A 20661-nucleotide genomic window follows, 5' to 3' on the forward strand; every position below is an offset into this window, starting at 1 on the left:
AAAAATAAAAGACAACAAAAACTAATCCACTTTCTAACAACTCTGCTCAAGAATCAGTAAAACAGAAAAATTGCGATGATCTAATACAAAAAACACGAATATGCTTCGCAAAATTCAAGAAATTGCTTTCAGAACCAAAGGAGCTCTTTATTTAGGAAAAATGATGGCTCAGATTTGCATTTCTCAACCTTTTTTGACCCGCGGACCAGTAAAACCTTTTGAAAAAAAATCCCAGACTGGTGTTTTTTCTTTTTTATATTAAAAAAATACATATATATATGTTTCGTAGACCCTCAAAAATTTACGGGAAAAACATTTACCGGCCCATTTTACTACTTTTTTTTCAGTTCGTTTTTCTCGAACGAATGAATAAATAATAAATAAACTTTCGAGAGACTCGCACTCCCATTGAAGAAAAAGTTCGGGTGCCGGTGTGATTTTTTTTTTTTCAAAATTAATAAAGACAAGAATAGTAAACATATACATGAATAAACTTTACTTGGTATTGAAGATCTCTCACGAAACATTTAAATGGAAAGATGGTTGATAAATATTTGAAAATTGCTATAATAATAATGATTATTATTATTATTATTTTGTGCCGGTCCGGTCCGTCGGACCACCGATTGTGAATCGCTCGCTTAGATGATTTTTTCTGTTTATTAGCAGGAAAACAGTCGACTAAAGAAATTTGTACCATATACAAATCAATTAAGATACAGAACCATTTAATTTATATTTGAAAATTTCAATAACAAAGGAGCTCAAAAAAAGAGAAAAGAAAAGAAAAGAAAAGAAAAAAGAAAAGAAAGAAAGAAAGAAAAAACAGAAAGAAAAGAAAAAGAAACTGCAAAATGTTTCAAAGTAATTGCTACTGAGACAACTGACATTCATCAAAAAGATACAGATACAGCGAGTTAGTAAAATTTTTTCAACAAAAATAATTTCATTTATTTAAAAAAATAAATTTTTAAAGGGGGGGGGAGGTGAGAAGGAACGTTTAAAAATTTTTGAAGGGGCTTTGAGCCGTTAATTTCGGGTCTGTTGGCATTCGTCGGCAAATATTAGTATTTACCCACCAAAGACATGAGTGGTAGACCGACACATTTCCGTAAAAACACTGGTAATTGCAGTTTTGCATTCTGTAATTTCAATCTTATTCGGCCGATTGTTTTATCCTTCGTATACGAATTGTCAAAAGAATTTGACTTTTTCCTTTGTTTTATGTGTGATTGCGAAATCACCCAGTCATGTGCAAAAATGTAATTTCAGCACTTTTTCTAGAAAACTCAAAATGATTGAATAAAATAATATAATAATATTGAAAAGTATTTTACAAAAGTAAATACTTCCACTTGTTATATGAGGTTCTTTAATAAAATTAACAACTTGTATTTTTAAATGAATTTCTTACATAAATGAAGCATATTTAAGGTAATATGAACACTAAAGGGGAAAAGAAAAGAAAACGATAGGATAAAATCGTGAATCCTAAAACTAGCACAACACCGAAAAGGGTAATAGAAGCAAAGTGTCGTTTTCTGAAGGAGATATCTTACAGCGGTCAATAAAGGCCATCGTAAACACGCCTTCTTGGCAGTACGTATTCAAGAGACCATTTTGCCGGAAAGCCGTGAATTTCTTTGTATACGCCCCCCTGCGCGAAAAAGAGGAGCCCTGCAGAAAAACAAACTTCGCCTACAGTTTTCTCTCCCCGCTACGCGATGCATTTCAGGAGGAAGACCCTCACGGGTGACAGGTTAAACTCTGGATCATTCAAAATTTCAGTTGTGTATCGTAAAATTACTCATGGTTATGTACTTCAGTTAGTTTATGGATATGTCTCTGGTCTTCCAGAGTTTGAAACTACAAGACTCTAACTCCAGAGACATATGTTTTTTTTTTAATTATTATTACCTGTAAAAAAAGGCATTATCAAAACTCTCTGCCATTATTTTACAGGTAATTAGCATTTTAGCCTGCAATTTCTCCTTAAATGTAGATTTTTTTAAAAATATAGTACAGTTTTAATTTGAATGATTAAGTCTTAAGTGACAAGTGCCTTTATATTGCATATTGTGTTCTTTATTACTTCAATAGTTTTAAGGGATTGTTACTAACTGCATTTTTCTTTGTGTTGAATAATGTTAATAATAATGCTGGGGAGGGGGGGGGGAGCGAATAATATTTCAACTCCTAAAATTGCTAGTTTTTATTCACACAAAGTTAGCTCAAAATCCTTTGGTTTTGAATTTATAAAATTCCTTATTGGAAGGCATAAAAAGTATCAGTGATAATGCACAGAAGACTAGGCATTCAACTCCTTGTTTCTATTAAGTCCACGCTGACATGCATCCTGTATGATTATGCTTATTTCGAGAGGGTAGGAGTTGTCCTAAAAAATTCCTAAAGTTTTCATTATTTATTCGCTACTCATACAGAAAAATAAAATTTAACCTAAAAATGAAACTTTTTATGATGATATGCCTATATTTTACAATAAAATCTACTTTGTAGACCCTAAGAAATTTTTTCTAAAAAAAAAAAGAGAAATAAGTTTGCTGCTGCTGCTTTTTTTTCTGGAGAAGGGGGGGGGGGCATGCGGTTAACCAAAACACATTCTTAATAAAAAGCTGTTTGTTTTATTCATTCCTCTTCTGAAAAAAATTTTCAAACAAAATAATAAAGAAAATAAAAAGTTGTGCTTTTGCAGAGAAGGAGTTTTAGGGTTACGCAATTATGTTGTGATGTTTTTGATTTTTCCCCTTTGAAAAATGAAAAAATAATGTGAACCGGGGGGGGGGGGGGGATATTCCCTCCTTCTCCCAAATTGCAGTTCTGTAGTGGGGGGGGGGTGTAAGGTATCATAGCTAATTGAAATAAAATAAATACAATGTGCTAAAAATTTATTTTCACGAAAATTTAAATGATTTGTCCCCAGGCGGGAAGGAATATTTTTCTTTTATAGTGCTTATCTTGCGTGCGGTTTGAGCATTAGTTTGTTCTTACGCTATAAAGAGTCAGTTTGCTTTGTGTTTCTGTTCAGTGAAGTTGGAATATTTCTTTTGCACATATGCACTAACTTTTTGCTTTAAAAATATAAATAGGAATTTGTTTTATTAAAATGGCATGGAAAACGAAATTCTCTTCCTTGTGGTTGGAAGAAGCAGACAGAAATGGATGCAAGATCAGCATATGGTGCCGTGCAGAAAAAGATAAATTCAAAGCCTATTGTTCTGTTTTTACGTTATCTTTCCAATATTGATAATTAAGGATTTTCACAGGTATTGTCCAATGCTGATGTTGTGAGACATAAGAGGTTGTCAAGTAGCTTGAAAAAATCAAGCTGTATTTTTAATTCCTTGTTCTTGGTCTTCTACTGGAAACAAAATTTGTTATGATGAAGCAATTCAAAAGCTCTTGTTCCAAATTTACTCAAAGATAAATTTCAAAAGCAGAGGGTTTCTTAGTTTTACTTGCAGTAAAAAAATATTCATTTTCATCTTTAAATGATTTATCTGTAATTTACAGTGATATTTTTGGTTCTGAGACAGCATAAAGTATTAAATTATCTGATAAAAGTTAGGTACATAATAAGTTTTGGACTCTTGCACCTTACTTTAAATCCCTTCTTACTAAGGATATTTTTTCGTTGTTCTTTGTTATTCACTTTGATGAAACAAGGCAAGCAAACAAGCAATTGGATATACATTTATCCTATTGGTATGTGGTAATACTTCTACTTCATAATGTGTCGTTGTGTTGAAGAATAAAAAATTGAATGCATTTCACTGTAGTTTTCAAGATTAAATTTGAAAAGTTTAATCATCCTATAAAAAAATCAAACTTATTAGTTACCATTTAAGTTTAAAAAAAAAAACTTAAAATTTTTTTGTTCTAAAAATGTTCTAAAATTTTTAAAGTCACCACTTTGACCCCCTGGTTTATTATCTGCTTCACTTTATTTTTGGTTGATTTTACTTTGTACATTTATAATTCTAATAAACATGTTCTATTTCTTTTTTTAGAATCTGTTGTTAAAGAAAGTGGCAGAACTACAAGAGCAGATGTAGAAACTGTAATGAAAAATTGGCTACGCCATGCAAAGGATCGTTCCGATTCTGAAAGTTCAGACACTACAAAAAAAAAAAAAACTCCTCCAATGCGAGATGCCCCTCACTCTTGTTAATTTAGATTGTTTACCCCATTGTTATAATAAAGATATTTTTTGTACTTGTTGCATTCTATATATTCTTTCAAACAAGGTTCATGATTAAAAGAATCAGCATTTTTAAGTAAATGTTTACACATTATTTAAAGATTACACCCAACTTAAAGTGAGCACTTTTAAATACTTTTTCATTAAATGAATTTCAGCTTCTGAAACTATGTTGCAATGAGTAATAAATCTAAATTTTCAAAAATGCATTCGCTATAATAGCAGCAAATTTATTTTTAAAAAAATCATACATACAGTTTTTTATTTTAATTTTTTAGAATGGTGGGCAGGCATAGTGATAAAAAAAAATTTCAGACATGCCGAAGATTTTTTTTTTTAAATAAAATCTGTTTCGTTTCGAGTACAATTTTTCTGCATTTTGCATTTATATTGCTAAGGCAAAATTGTGCAGTTGAAATATAGTTTGTGAGAAAGAAAGTTGGAGGCTATTTAATTGTACTCGATCTGAAGTCCGTTTAAAACTTGACTTTGATTGATTTGAACTGAACAAGTTCTAATTTTTTTTTACTTCTATGCACTGGTAATTTTGAAATGTTAAAAAGCTATATTTGAATAGAAAAATAGATTATGTTAGCTATATGGTTTTTACGCTGATGATTCTCCACCAGAAGTAAAAATTCGGTGTCTGTTTCTACACATAAAAATTAGTGAAATGAAAAATATAGTTAATCCAAATTTAACCCTATTTTGCCAAGAACTTTGAAAAAAAAAAGGTTTGATTTTATTAATTGAAGTGTTATGTATGCAGTTATTTTTCAATGTATGCATCTGTGCATTTTTAAAAAAAATTATGAGAAAGATGAAGAGGCTCCATTAAAAGATAACTGTAGGATAGTTTTTGGATGAAAACTATTATCCAGAGACTGTTATAAGACATCTATAGGTTAAGTTTCTGGATTATCTACCCAGAAGCTTTATTGTAAAGGTATCAGTGGCAGCGTTTCCGGATCAAGAGCCGTCTAGAAAGTGCATTACAGGATAACATTAAGATAGTTTCTGGATAAGGATGAAATCGGTCATCCAGAAAGCGTTTTATGAGATACCAATAAGATCATTTCCGGCTTATCCAGAAGCTGTATTCTAAGGTATTGGTAGGCGAGTTTTTGGATCAATTGTCATTCAGAAACAGTACTATTGGATACTGCTAGGATCTTTTTTGGATAACAATTGTCCGAAAGACGTCCTCAGGGCTAGTTTTCGAACCAAGAGGTGTTTCCGTGCATCCTAGAATTGTCGTAATACTATCCAACAAGTGTCAGATGCAGGTTGTCTTGTAGATGGAAACAGGAGTGTACTTTTTGAAAAAGTTACGACAGGTGTAGGAGCATCATTGAACTGCCAGCGGATGTCAGATTATCCTGAAGATGATATCTGCAGGAGTCCTTAAGGATGTCATTGTGTTGTTGGGGTTGTATTTTAATACAAGATTTGCAGAGAGGACCAAACTATTCTTCAGCAATACAAAGTGCCAATTCATCTAACTCAACAAATATTTGGTTCAACTTCAATAATAGCAATACCATGGACTGCGGATCACTTAATTCAGACAAATACAATGGGAAACATGTGGGAACATCTAGCACAGAAATTATATGAAAATAGAAGCCAATATTTTTCAAACCAGGATCTTAACAGAGCAATAGAGCAAACATGGGATGATGCACCATTATTAACTCTCCCAATAGGCAATGCAAAACTTGCATACTTTTGATGGAAAATGAGTATTTGAAGTAACTAGAGGGAAATGGAATCTTGATTTCCATTATTTGTAACTGTGTCTCTCAACCCTAAATATTATTTATAAATTAAAAATTGTCTTTAATTATGGGATACCCTATTTTCAGTTTTCCTAAATATAAATTCCACACAAAATATTTTTTTCCTAATAAATTAACCCTAACTAGTGTTTCACATGCTGTTTATTATTATACAGATATGAAATAAAAAATCTACAGCAGTGAATTGCATTTTATGCCTGTGTCTATATTTTTTGGACAAGGTGCTTTTCAACTTAACTTTTTTTAAAAAAAAGGAAAAAAAAAGAAGATAAATTACCTCTGCACCAGTAAAATTTTCAGTTTTATCCACTAAGTAGCATAAATCCACATCAGACGCAAGAGGCATTTTCTGAAGCTTTACATCCAAAATTTCTTTTCGTGTTAAAGCATCAGGTAAAGGAACATAGATCATGTGATCAAATCTACCAGGCCTTAACAAGCTCTGGAAAAACAAATACATATATATATATGCGAGGACAGCATGTATAGGGCATTTAACTTAGTCTAAAAGAATGACATAATAATAAATAAACATTTAATTACTGACAATCCAAAACAAAGACATGAATAATATACATCACAATACCAACATCAACACTTTAACATTCTCATCTTGCGGCATCTCCCGCCAACTAAGGCCGCATTACACAGTCTCACTGCGCGCATATGAACATGGAAATATCATAGCTGCCAACCTCAAGATAAAAAAATAGGAGCAACGATGGTTAAAATAGGAGCAAGAAATCGTGGCCTGTGCTAAACCTTCCTTCTGTACCATAAGCTTCTATAAGTTTTAAGCACCATTACAATGCTTTTCTAAATTTTCATGTTTGATTTTCAGCAAAACTACAACCAAGATTAAAATAAAAACTATTTTACCAAAAAAAAAAAAAAAAGCTTCGCTACATAGCTACATATTGAAAAGTAAAAAAACATTACTGTTTGATTTAATAAAACTGCAACCTCTTTTTTAAATATTTTTTAATGCATATACGTGTATTAAAAATGCATTGCATAAGAACATATTGAAGAATAAAACACACAATTACGTCTCATGCTTGGAAGTAAAGTTCTTATGTACTTCATAGTAAAGGTCAATTTTCAGGAATTTTCCAAGTGGCCACTAGACTCCAAAATTTTAGTGGCCAACACGATTGCTAAATTTTGAAATACGAACTTGGGGAGTTTTTAACAACTTTCATAAATAAATAAATGAATAGGACTTTGCACATCCTAAAAGAGTATTATTCAATACTTTTTTTACACGTGGAAAATTTAAGTTAAAATAGGTTTCTGATCTTTTTGCAAAAAAAAAAGAAAAGTCGGCAGGAAATGGCAGTTTAGCAATGAAATAGTTTCAGTTTTTAGCAAAGTCTCCAAAACGGTGAGGATCAAATACAGATAAATTTTTCCTTTAAGAAAATAATAAATTTAAAAAAAAAAACCATAATTTTTTGAATTTTATGTTATTTTTAATAGTTTTGTATTGAGATAAATATCCTACTTTGATTTCGGAAACTTAGGCAATTAATAGTCTCGTCTACTTCCATCTTGCTTATGACCAAACATGGCGACTACACAAAAAATTAAGATAATAGATTTTTGAACTAGTTGCATAAAAGTAATTATAAATAAGTAATAATCCTTAAAAAATATAATTTAGACGAAACAATCAGTTTTTAGTAGATTAGCGTCTAAACCAATGAGGATGAAATAATATTCTGAAGAAAAATTTTTTGAATATTTCGAAAAAATAATTAAGAATTTTCTGAAAAAAAAAAGCCCACTTTGAATAATTTTTCAATAGTTTGCATTGCAATAAACATCTTGTTCCGTTTTTGGAAACTTGGTCACTAAAACACTGAAAGAGACTTATGTACTTAAATCTCATAAAATGACCAAATATTGCGACTAAGTCAAAAATTAGGATAGGAATGTTTGAATTTGTTACATACAAATAATGTAAAATCCTCATGAAACAACGATTTTATTGAAAATATTTAGCATAATAGCTTCCAAAGCATTGAGGATAAGATGAAATTTTAAATAGTATAATTTTTTTTTATTTCTCAAGAAAATTATTTAAAATATTTTTTTTAAAAAATTGCAGCACATTTTACTTTATTTTAATTAGTTTGCAGTTAAAAACAAACAGCCAAATCTGCTCTGTCTTTGAAAAACGTAGGCACTTAGCATCGTTGACTTCCATCTTGTGAATGACCAAACATGGCGGCGATGTTTTACATGCAGCTGAAATGATCAATCAAAAACCGATGTTCTCTGAACATCGCTCCCCTCAGTGTTTATCCTGACACTAATGCTTCCAAAGTATCAAATTGTCTTCTCTTTAGTTGAGTTTGTACATAATTCCTGCCTTTAAGGATAACAAAATTTCTTCTGAAATCAAAAAAAAAGTGAAGAAAAGTCGAAAAATTGGAGTTTTTTTGGAATAAATCGGATTTTCGGAATACGCAATAAAAATCGATGAAACTCCGGGAAAAACGGAGCACTTGGCAGCAGGGGCGCAGCTAAGGGGGGGGTTTTGGGGACAACCCCCCCCCCCCCCAGAAACGTTAGTTTCAAAAAAAAAAAGAAGAGAGAAGAGAAAGAAAAAAAAAAGAAAAAGAAAAAAATCAAAACGACTTTTTTCTGAGTAACAAAGGTCAAAAATTCACTGCGCTTCCCCCCCCCCCCAATGTCATTGAAAATCTGCTCCATGTGTGACCCTCAAGCATAAAGACGCCTCCCTCTGCTGCGACAATTTTTTGATAATTGAGCGAAATTTGACACTTCGCTTCAGAAATGAGATTGATTTGTTAAATCCACATATATGCAGCCTTCTGTGTCATAGATTCTGCAAATTGTTAAATATGTTTAATTTTATGAGCCGCGCAGTGGGAATATTGCATACAGTCGAATCTGTATATTTCAAATTTCACATTAAAAAAAAAAGTCGAGATAAAGAGGTTTTGGGATACAGGGGTGTTAGGAAACTTTTTATAGAAATTTGAAATATGCTGGTGAAAATTTGAAATCAATACTAAAGATAATATTGGGCTCTTGATTAAAATTCCTCTTTATTAGTTTTGTTAGGTATTTATTCTATTATTACATTATTAAGTGCTTTATTGCGAGTTAAAAGAATCATTTTGAGAGAAAAGGAAACTTTAAGCATATCATTTTCAAGAAAAAGTCTTTTATTGCTTTTTGGTCCCTGATTTTTTTTTCTTTTTTCTTTTTTTTCTTTTTTTTTTTTTTTTGATTCACTATTTATCCTCTTGAGGTTAGCAATTGCTGCAAATCGAACTTGGCCAGTATTCTACGATTTTCCTTTTTTCATCACTTGAAAAAAAACTTACTTTCTTTTTACTCCAATCATTTCGGTTTTCTAAGGAATCATTTTTTTAAGAAAGAGAGCAACCAAAGAACAGTACTAATCCAGATAACAGAGCGAAATGGCTTTTAACTTGAATGACCTTTAACCATGAACTTGAAATGTTCATTTTTTTACATGTCAAACCTGTGAATTTCACCCCTTTACTCTTCTGCCAAAAAAGTGCGCGAAACGACTGTCCTTTGGTTAATCTTCCTGGAAAGCCTATTCGTGGAATGCATTTCTCCCTTTTTTCCATTCCTCCTCAGCTCTTGAAGACAATTCCTCTGTTTCTGAGTTGAAGAAAATGTTTTTGTTTGCTGCTTTAAAGATCATTGGGCTTCAAATCCGAAAATGATAGCACAACCGGAATTCGAGACAATAGAGATTTTTGTTGATCTGGTCTCGTGTGTGTCATAGGTCATAGTCAAAACGACCTTTGCTAACCAGAGTATCCATTGCAATCACATTGATTTTTCAGCCAGTATTTACTGCATTCTTTTGGAAACGTACAGTCTGTTTGAAATAGTACATTCTAAGTGAAAATTGTTGCATAATGAAGCGAGCAAAACCGATAAGAAGCTTTTTTAAACCCAAAGAAAAAAATTAAAATGAAGAAAAGGATTGTTCTAAAAAGAGAAAGTTAACGTCGTCTGAAGAAAACGAAGTACAGCCTGCAAAGCAGCATTAGTCCCATCGGACCCTTCTGAAGGTAATTTTATTTTAATTCAAAGGAAAAACTGCATAGCATTACATGAATAAAATGTTTAAAAACGAAATGAATCTAGATTATTTCTATTAGCTTGGTGCGCATTAAGAAGTAGAAAATAAAAATGACTTCTGTTGATAATACAGTAGAAGACCGTTATAACGCACAGCTTGGGACCAGAGCTTTTGCGTTATATAGATCATTTCACAAATTTTGAAATTAATATTCAGAATATATCTATATATTAGCACTTCAGAATAAGTTTTATCTGCAATGAGTATTAAAGCACCAATATTACAATTAGTTATTCACAAATAAATATGTTTCACAATCAAAATCCTGCACTTCTGCTAGTTTAATGGTTTCCATAACAGCTGCATTTTCAAGAACTATCTGGTATTTACTCTTTACTATGAGTAATAATTTTCAACTTAAAGCTTTGAAGTAAGATGGAAAGATGAAAAACTTTCAAAATTTAATTTGCCAAACAATTTTCATGTTTGTAAAGCAAAACAGAAGGATTTTTTAAACTTCAAAACCTATTGTTTATTTCTGAAAAGTAGTGCGGTTTATAGAGAATTGCGTTATACAGGTCGGCGTTTTAACGGTCTTCTACTGTACTCGAAAATTGCTGTTGCTCTCCCAAATAGATATTTATGTAAATTCTAAAGCAGCTAATCAAATTAAAAATCAAGACTTGAGAGGAGAACAGATGGTATGTATTTCAGCGAATAACTTTCTACCGCCTATATTTCTTCCCTAACTTTTTTTATTCAAATTTTATTAACTGCTTTCAGGGGCCAATCCAGGATTTTTTTCTCGCTACCTATTTTTGTGAAAGTATTGCATCATTCTATTTTTGTGAAAGTTTTTTTTTTATCAGCATTGTTTTTGTGAAATTTTAGAGGCATCCTAATTTTTGTAAAAGAGAAGTAGAACAAGTGAAAATGTCATCTAGTATTATTTTAAACAGATTTCGTTTTTTTGGAGGGGGGGGGAGCTAAAAACCTAAGAAGTATGAAAGATACCATCGTAATTTCAGCTTAATAGGGTAGGTAGTGTGTACAATATAGGAAATTATGAGAAAAACGGTTTCCCAAAACGGATGTTGAAAGATTGCGATAATATTGCATAAATACACTTAGGCGAGAAACAGCTAAAAATTAGTTAAAATACTACAAAAAGTTTTCTATTTAAGCGATTGTTCATATAAACCTGCTTAGAATTTTATTTTATGAGTAATTTTGTTTCAAACAGAGAAAAATTTTATATTTTAAAATGCTAATTTTTGTGAAATGTTCGATGTTTTTGTGAAGCTACTAATTTTATTACTTGATTTTTATGAAAGTACCGATTTCAAAACATGATTTTTGTGAAGGTACCGAAAAACGGTAGCAAAATCAGCCAGTATTGGGCCTGGCTTTAGAATTAGCATAAATGTAAATACATAAAAAGCAACATATAACTATAACGATATGAAAAGCAATTTCATTTTTTGCGGGTTATAATTCAAGAAGTCTTTTTTTTATTTTATATGATACTTTTAGTGCAAACCAAGTTAGTAAAAATAGTCTTTATAGTCTGACCACCGATGAGATTGAAAGTCAAACATCCAGTTTACAGGCGGAAATGGAAGTATCTATTGGCTTTCAGGGATGCCAGCTTTTGTAGATGTGTGTTAGCCTCTAAATTAAGCAATCACACTGAAATGAACGGAACATGCTCATCAGATATTTGAATTCCCCCTGATTTGGATAGACTGGTTTTGACAAGACCGTTGCTAGAAATTTTCACTTTAAATTAAATGGAGGGAAAAGAAAAAAAAGTTGAATTTTCCATAACATTAAAAAAGTAAAAAATTCTTTGCTTTTGCTTTGTTTGACACAAGTATTGGAATTGGAGCACCCCATTCCAAAGTATGTAAGATATACCTCCCTCTTATTTTTTTTAATACTAAAAAATTTTTTTATATATATATGTATGTATATATATATATATGTATATATATATATGTATAAATATATATATAAAAGAAGTATCCCCCCCCCCCCCCACAAAAGTCGGGTCTAGCTACGCCTCTGCTTGGCAGCTATGAAATATAGTTCATAAGAGTTTAAAAAGTTCTCGAAAATGAAATGTTCAACAGAAAACATATATATGCATAAATAATACACAAAACAACCAATTTTTTCTATCCAGTCATTATAAGTGCTTACCGGATCAATCATGTCTGGCCTATTTGTAGCAGCAATTATGCTGACACCTTTAAGAACATTAACACCATCAATTTCAATTAGAAGTTGTGTTAACACTCGGTCAGCAACGTTCGAGTTTCCTGATGTGCTAGAAGTAAATAAAAAAGGCTTTTTATATTTTTTTAAAAGAGAGACATTATCAAAATAGTAACATGATAGTTTATTCCAACTAAGAAATTCATAATAAAATCATTTACAATCTCTATCTAAAAATGGATGATTATTTAAAAAATATTCTCTGATAAAGGGTGACCCCAAGAGCAAGGCACACTCCTCTAAATACCACAAAGCAGGGGCGTGCGCAGAGCTTCAGTAATGGGGGTACTACTATACTGCCGTGGGTAGGTAAACGGCAGTATCAGCAGAAATGAATTTTCAAGATATTTGAAGAAATGTGTGTTGGATTTAATACTAACAATCGGGAAATGTTAAAATTAGACATTTTTTTGTGCCTTTTTTTCAGCGGAAACCAAATAAGCAAGTTTCTTTACTAATGTTAGAGCTAAAAGTCTCTCTGTCTCGATCTCTCTGTCTGTCAGGATCTTTGTGATGAGCATAGCGCTTAGATTGTTCGGCTGATAGTCATGAAATTTGGCACAGAATTAGTTTGTGGCATGGGGGTGTGTACCTCGAAGCGATTTTCAAAAATTCGATTTTGTTTTTTTTCTTTTCCAATTTTAAGAACATTTTCCCCGAGCAAAATTATGATAAGATGGATGAGTAAATTGCCAAGTTATCATAACGTGGAACCATAACATGGGCAAGCCAATTGGCGAGAAATTCATCATACATTATTTGTAAATATACAGGCGAACCAAAAGACCTTTTAATTTTCTACTACAGGCACAGCCCTGTGAGTGCCACTAGTGTACAATAAAGCTAACGGACAACAGATGACAAAAATGCAAATTGAAAAATTTGCAGTTACTACCCTTTACCTACTCACAGCAGTATACCAGGGAGCCTGAGGGATCAGATAACTAACAAAAAAAGGGGTGCTGGGCCTTGGCGAGCGAAATAATTAGGTGAATGCATGAAATTGGGGGCATCTGAATGTTTTCAAAAAGCATCTCAAAAAAAAAAAGATAAGAGAGCTAGTCTAAAATGGAGCCAAGGAGTCAAAATTAGATCTAAATATTAGAAATTTGAACAAAATTGTAAGCATAAGATTAACTAAAAAGTGGGTGGGGGGGGGGGTTCTCCCCCATGAAAATTTCAAAATTGAATTCTGAAAAATGCGTTATAGACTATCTTTGGTAATGTTAGGGAGAAAAAATTCAGAGATGCTTCGCGAGTGCATTTTTAAAAACTTTTAAAAACACAGCCGTTATATTCAATTGTGTTAAGAAGTGGAGGGTTATGGGCTCTCCCTCTGAAATTGCTCGAAATTTTAGCAGTAATGATGCAATTTCAGACGATCTTTGATGATGTGCAGAGGAGAAATTCGGAGGTTTTCCTTTGAAACGTTTTTGAAACTTAACTAAAAAACTTAAAACAAAGTTGAAGACAATCTTCAATGATGTTGAGCAAGGGAGACGCTCTCCCGGAAAGTTTCCAAAGTTGGCTTTTAAAAAGTCAGGTTGGGAGTAAAACCCTTTTAGTCCTCAAGTTCAACTCAAGTCCAATCAGTAATGCATCAAATATTGAAACCACATATCAATTAAGTGTATTGTGCAAACTTTTATGCAACAAATGCTGATGTTAGATGATGTTTCATAATGGAATAAAAAAAAGAACAATTTGTAAGTTATACTACTATTAGATTTTACAAGATAAAAATATGCATTTATATTTGAAAAATATTTTCAAAATCATCAACTTCAGTGTGTGAAGAAAATGCAGCTGAATTTAATGAAGCAGTAGTGGCTTTTTTTTTTTTTTTTTTTTGATCATTAAAAAACTCTTCTCGGTCGCTTCTACATTTCTCAAGTGGACCCCTCCAGTCACATGGCGATCTACATCATTTTGACCACCTGAGAAATCATTAAGCCACTCACACAAATCTCGCAATTTGCTTTTTCTGACTCCATTTGTACAATGTGATACAAAATAAACGAACACACGTCGTGTTTCAGAACTCGTTCCGCGCCGCCTCATTCTTTACCTACGGATCAAAAAAAAAATCCCTGGAGTCGCCCAATGAGCTAACTGAATGCTGGGAGTGGCTAGGGTTGCCAGATCATAAAGAGAGCAAGCGGATTGAAACGAAACAGCTTCCTTCTGCCGCCAGCTAGGTGAGGGGGGGGATTACCTATTGGGCGAATTTAACACAATCTTAGCAACACTGCAGCCACATAAATACTCTGAAGAAAAGACAAGACAAAATGGGACAAAATTGCCAGTTGTGTTTAGGAGGTAGCTTGGGGAACGGAACGCTTTATTTGGCTACTTTTCAAGCAAATCTGAGTTTTTTTCGGGGGGGGGGGGGATTTTTTGGAAAAACAGTTATGATTTGATTGAAAAAACAGTTCCAAAGCCAGTTGTAGCTAAAAACTAAAAATCGGGAGTCTTTCCGTAAACCCGTAAAGTTTAAGTGTCATTCATAAACTTTACGGATAATCCGTAAAAGTTGGCAAGTCTGTAGTTATTGAAAAAAATGTTGTGGAGATCTCTCCCCGAGTTTTTCTTTTCTCAGTAAAAATACTTTTCCATTTTAGATTGGTGTGGTACTGTGATACAGGAGTGACTCTCACCAAGGATGCAGCAGGAAGAGGGGCCGTAATTTGCCAAGTTTCTTTCCAAAAAATATTATTTGTTTAAAGTTGATTAATTTTATGATTTTTCAAAGAGAGCAACAGTAGAGCTAAATGGAAAAAAGAGATAATCCATATAATGCTTCAAACCCCATCAAAAAAAGAGAAATGTGTCTATCTATATATATATATATATATAGTGCACATTTCCTGAGTCTTCTCAATACTTCTACACTGCAGTAGCGTATCTGGATGGAGTTAGGGACGGTTTTCCAGTCGGATAACCTCTCTTTTTCGAAAAGGGGCTGGCATTTAAACTCTCAAAGGGAACAGAAATATTTTGAGACATAATTAAAATAAGATACAATATATGTTACAAGTTAAAAGGGGAGCAAACTCTTCCTAGAAACATTAGAAAAAATCGACTAAACATGTATTTTTATACATAAATTTTCCAGGGCAGCATCTGCCACTATCTCGCCAAAACTCTTCAAGATTGTCTTAAATTTTGGTTTGAATTTCGTAAATGTTCCGAGTGACAGTCCCTGAAAACTCCTCCCCTAATAGTCAGGGTGCCATTTCGAAAAGCTTGTTCCGAGGTGTGAATAAAATGTTTTGACTGTTTTTGATAGCTTATGTTATGTACATTTCAGATTCGATTGATGCCACTTTGCCAGAGTTGAGCATTTTGAGTAATTCAAGATGGTATCCAAGATGGCGCTCAAAACACTGAAAATGTTGTTACGAAGCAACATTAACTTTTAATATATTATTATACGGTCGAACCCGCTATAGTGGACCGTCTGCGTACCCAGAGTTGTCCTAAAAATTATTTTGACTGGGAGAATATTCTTCAACTTCCCCGCCAAACACTTTTTCATAGTGTAAGATGAACATTTAAACCTTCTTTTGAAACCCCGAAAATCGGGTAAACAAGCTGTTTAGGGCGTGTGTGAGCATTAAGTGTAGTGAAATTTAGACTTACTACACCGCTAGTAGAAGTGAACTTGCAAAAAAAAAATGTCCACAGCCTGAAGTTGGAGAAAAAGAAAAACACGTGAAGCATTTTTCCTCAAGGAAAATCTGTATTTATTATCCTCAAAGGATTTCTAAAGTTGACGAACAACATCTTCATTGATATTTAAAAAACATTTAGAAAAATAAACAAATATTAGCCGCTAATATACAATGAAACATTAAGTTTAAGAACATGCTGATTCCAAGGAATATATGGCATTACCGTAATACACAAAAATAGGCCTAAAGGCGTTTTATAACTTTAAAATTGACATCACGTTGTATAACGCCCTGCCAGGAGTAAAGAGCACTGGCAGACATCACGAAATCACGTACAACACATTGCAGCTATGTGAGGTGAGAGAGAGAGCGAAAAAGATCGCTCGAAGTATTTAAAGTCTTCACATGGCTTTCAAATTAAGAATATGCAAAACACAAGATGTGTTGCCAATGCAAGAAAGTTAAAGATATTTTGCCAATCAAAAAGTAACTCAATCAAAAAAATAAACTCGCGGTTATAAGATACAATGAACTGGTGACTCGGTTCACCCAAAAGTTCATCATTTGACTGAGTTATTGCAACCGATCACACACATGACGTCACAACGTGATGCAATTTTTACATCGAAAAAGGATTGATTCTGCATGATGCAAAAACGTATTTTTAATGTTTTTTTTTTTTTTCAAATTAAGTGATTCTTTCACTTTTTGTGAAAGTTTAAATTAAAAATCTAACAGCGTGTAATCGTATGATAGAAAAGTACCGAACGTTATCATAACTTATTTTTTAAACATAGTTGAACAAGTAATCTTAAATGTATGTGTCTCTTACTAAAGCAAATCAAATGTTTGAGCATTTAAAAATTATTTTTGATAAAAATAATAATAATATTTCAGAAACTAAATTACAATGCATCAAAAATTTAGTTTAGGGCCTCAAAAGTTTAGTTCAGTGCCCCGGGGCATCGCCTCGCTCGCCCATCTCTTCCGAAGGCCGTGTGTGCACCCAGCAGTAAGTCCAATAAAACAGATGGTTTACTATAACCAAATCAGTGTTTCCTTTCATGGTTTCCAACTGACTGCTGCCATCTTTAATATATCTGATAATTCTAACCTTATTCTCAATGGAAAATGTTTTGCGTTTTACAGAATCCAAAATTTATACATATATTGTCTGAAATAAATTTTAAGATAATGAAGAGAGTTACTGTAAAAACGGGAAAATTCTTAGACTGTTCTACTTTCCGATTTTCAAGGGTTGATTTGAGGGAGCAAAAGGGTTCTGACAAATTACCTTTACACAAAGAAAAAAGTAACAGAATAATCAGTCGTGATGCTGTAGATAGGGAGAAGTTAAGGAGAAAACTGAAATTGTGTATACAGCCTCTAAATCCATCAGAGCATCCTCAAGGATTGGTAAACATTGTATCTGGAAAAATTGTAGCAGCTAAATCGGTTAATGTGGACAAAGTTTATGAAACGGCTAAGATGGCAGTACATAATTTTCAAGAAAGTCTCCCAAGTGGATTTCATGCGAGTCAAAAAATAATTAGTTGTATGCATGGATGAGGAGAAAGAGAGTGGCAAAATTCCAACCGCTTTGCAGATGGATGCTTCTCTTTTATATTCCAAAATCATTGCTCTCCAAGCAAACAGATATATAAAAATGACTTATATCTTAAAATACGAACTTTCTTCTGTGCCTCCGTCTATGTTTAAAGACGATGGAAACATGAGAGAGGTTGATATGTCTACTTTAATGAACACTATGAGTGTGTCACAATCTAAAAGAAGAAGTAAGCCACCGACACTAATAATCGTTGACGGTTGTGCTTTACTGTGGGTTGTGCATTGGCCTGTAGGAGAGTCTGTGTGTGATTTCTTGAGAAATTTCCTTGAAAAAATCACTGACATGTTGAAAGATGCTCATGTCCACCTGGTATTTCACAGATACTATGACTACAGCATCAAGAGAGCAACAAGAGTCAGTCGTGGGAAGAAAGTATCAAGGAAGTTTGTGCTAACTGAAACGACACCATTTCCCCCACAAAACATAACGCTGTCCAATTACGACAACAAGCGCCAATTGATATACAGCTTTATGTAACTTCAGTTCTACAAATGTTTGTAATGTCCCATTTGAGAACCGTTTGGTTGTTACTGGACAAAATACTACACCATTTCAAGTACATAGAGGCAACCTCAGTCAAAGAACTGATTTAGAAACAAAACACGAAGAAGCAGATATTATAATGATCCAGCAGCTAGCATCTGAAACTAAAATGAAAGAAAATGAAACTGCTCATGTTATATGTGACGACACTGATGTAGTCATGTTACTGTTATACTTCTACCATTGACTAGGTATGAAAAATGAAGTATGTATGGTATCGTTAAAACCAGGAAGGGCATCAGTAGATATCAAAGAAACAGTTTCAAAATACAAGGATATAATTTTACGTTTGCCGGCTGCTCATGCCTTATCTGGCTGTGAATCTTTTGCTCCATTCTATGAGATAGGAAATAAAATAGTTCTGAAGTGTCTTCAGGCTGGTAAACAGTTACGAAAATTGGGCCATAAAGAGAGTAGTATGACAGAGGTAATTAAAGAATGCACAGCATTTATTGCTACTTGTTATGGTGTTGAAGGTGATACTGATATGACAGGAGTAAGAATATCTCTTTGGGCAAAAAAATTGGTCAAGCACCGCTACGAGCTCCTTCATTTGCTTCATTACCACCCACTAGGGACTGCTTTGTTGAAAATGTAAAACGGGCTCAATTTCAAACTATTTTGTGGTTATCTGCATACAGTCCATTATTTCCTCACCCAGATCCAACATCATTTGGTTGGTAAAAAGATGAAATCAACAAAGAGTTTTTTCCCTATTGTCATTCCACAAAATACTCCAATTGCTCCAGACTACATCATAGCAATGACGAAGTGTTCATGTCGATCTGAACAATGCTGCATAGCTATGAAATGTAGCTGTAGGGAGAATAATATTTCCAGGGTTCGCGTTTACGCGCTATAGCGGGTTTTTTACGCAAATTCGCGGGAAAGGGACGCAACTTCCGCGAAAATTCGGGTCCTTGGGACCCAGAACACCCAAAAGATAAAAACCGGAAAAAAAATTGTAGAAAATGCTGAAGATCTATCTAGTGAATGCTTTTAAGCTTCAATGACCAGGAGAATCAACAGAAAAGGATTAAAATGACCCTATCTCTGTATCAGCTATTCAAACACACCCCTACTGTTGACCAGTCAATGGAATTTTAGTGATAAGACTGGAGCTTACAGTGACCTCCTGGGCAAAGCTCAAGGAGCAAAATATTGCAAGTTCATAAATAGCCCATTGTACTGTATTCTAAGAATAAGTTCTCCCTCATCTTTTATCTTGGGGAAATTCCTGAAAACAACAATAAAGATCAAAAGTAAGAGTGGTTTCAATGCAATCTTCAGGATTGATACAGGACAACTGAGTAGTAAAAGCTTATCTATTTTGCATTCACCTAACCAGAATTACTTTTGAAAATTATTATCTTGCATCCTCAATAAAAGGATGGGTGAAAAAAAAATGGCGAACATTTTCCCGATCGCGCAAAACACAAAGTTCTGAACTTAACATTTTTCTTGTTAAATTACTTATGAATATGAATTTTATACAAAAGCACTTTAACCTTGTTCATTTTCTAGTAATTCACCTATTTCTGAGGGGCTATTTTTATTTGGACTTGCAAAAGTCACGTATAATCGATCGCGCCATTTTGAAAATGGCGAAATTTTAAAAGTAGCACCAAAGCCAACACAGATATTTTAAAAGAGTCACAATGAAGTCAAATTTTCTAATTTAAGATTGCAAATGAGCAATTTTCATACTCATGTGAGAAAATGTTTCGTTTTTGCGATCGTGATTTTTGCGTTGTGTTAATTCGCTTGCGATTTTTTTCTATTTCTATGAAATTGCCATTGATAATTGATGGAGGGGGGGGGGCTAGTTGCTTTTTTTCACCTAGAAAAATGTTCATGAAAGCAAAGGTTAAGGGAGTGCTTTCTGCTTGATCAATCAAAGGCATTTATTTTTTATCTCATGGTAAAATCCAACTTTAAAGTAAATTTTGAGTTTACCTCATTGTAACTGACTAAATAGTTTCTCAAATAACTAAATCTTGCAAGTGTATTATTTGAACATATGATAATCACAGAAAAAAAGGGCAAAATTAACCAATTTAGTTTATTTCATATCTTTTTCAAATAACTATGTGGATAGTTTCTTTTCCCTAAGTATAAATAGTTGTATATTATTCAATTATGTGCGAAGATTTTCTGTTTAAAATTTAAGGGACTGATTTTTTCCGCCAAAGGACCCAAATCTATTTCATTAATGGGTCCTTGGGACCCAAGTTACGGATAGTTGAGCGCGAACACTGATTTCATGTAGTATAATGTGTCAATGCTTACATGAATGGGAAAGGTGCTGCAATACAAATACCAACATAGCACGCATTGTAAATGAAAGTGACTCTGAAGAGGAATTTTATCTTGATTTGTACTTTACAACTATGTAACCTTAAGCCTCAGGTAACAATATCATA

At 33.1% G+C, this 20661-nt stretch overlaps 1 protein-coding gene across 1 annotated transcript in view; it reads right to left on the bottom strand.

Annotated features, from left to right (window-relative positions):
* The window catches only part of LOC129230222 (ribosome biogenesis protein SPATA5-like), a 172994-nt gene that overhangs the window by 99954 nt on the left and 52379 nt on the right, over positions 1–20661 (bottom strand). Inside the window, exons 7-8 of the mRNA XM_054864624.1 lie at positions 12317–12443; positions 6296–6460 (exon numbers count right to left, since the gene is read on the bottom strand). Of these exons, the coding sequence (XP_054720599.1) occupies positions 6296–6460; positions 12317–12443 (292 nt within the window). The remainder of the gene's footprint in view (positions 1–6295; positions 6461–12316; positions 12444–20661) is intronic.

Source organism: Uloborus diversus, chromosome 9 (genome assembly GCF_026930045.1).
Source record: "Uloborus diversus isolate 005 chromosome 9, Udiv.v.3.1, whole genome shotgun sequence".
NCBI classification, from domain to species: Eukaryota; Metazoa; Arthropoda; class Arachnida; order Araneae; family Uloboridae; genus Uloborus; species Uloborus diversus.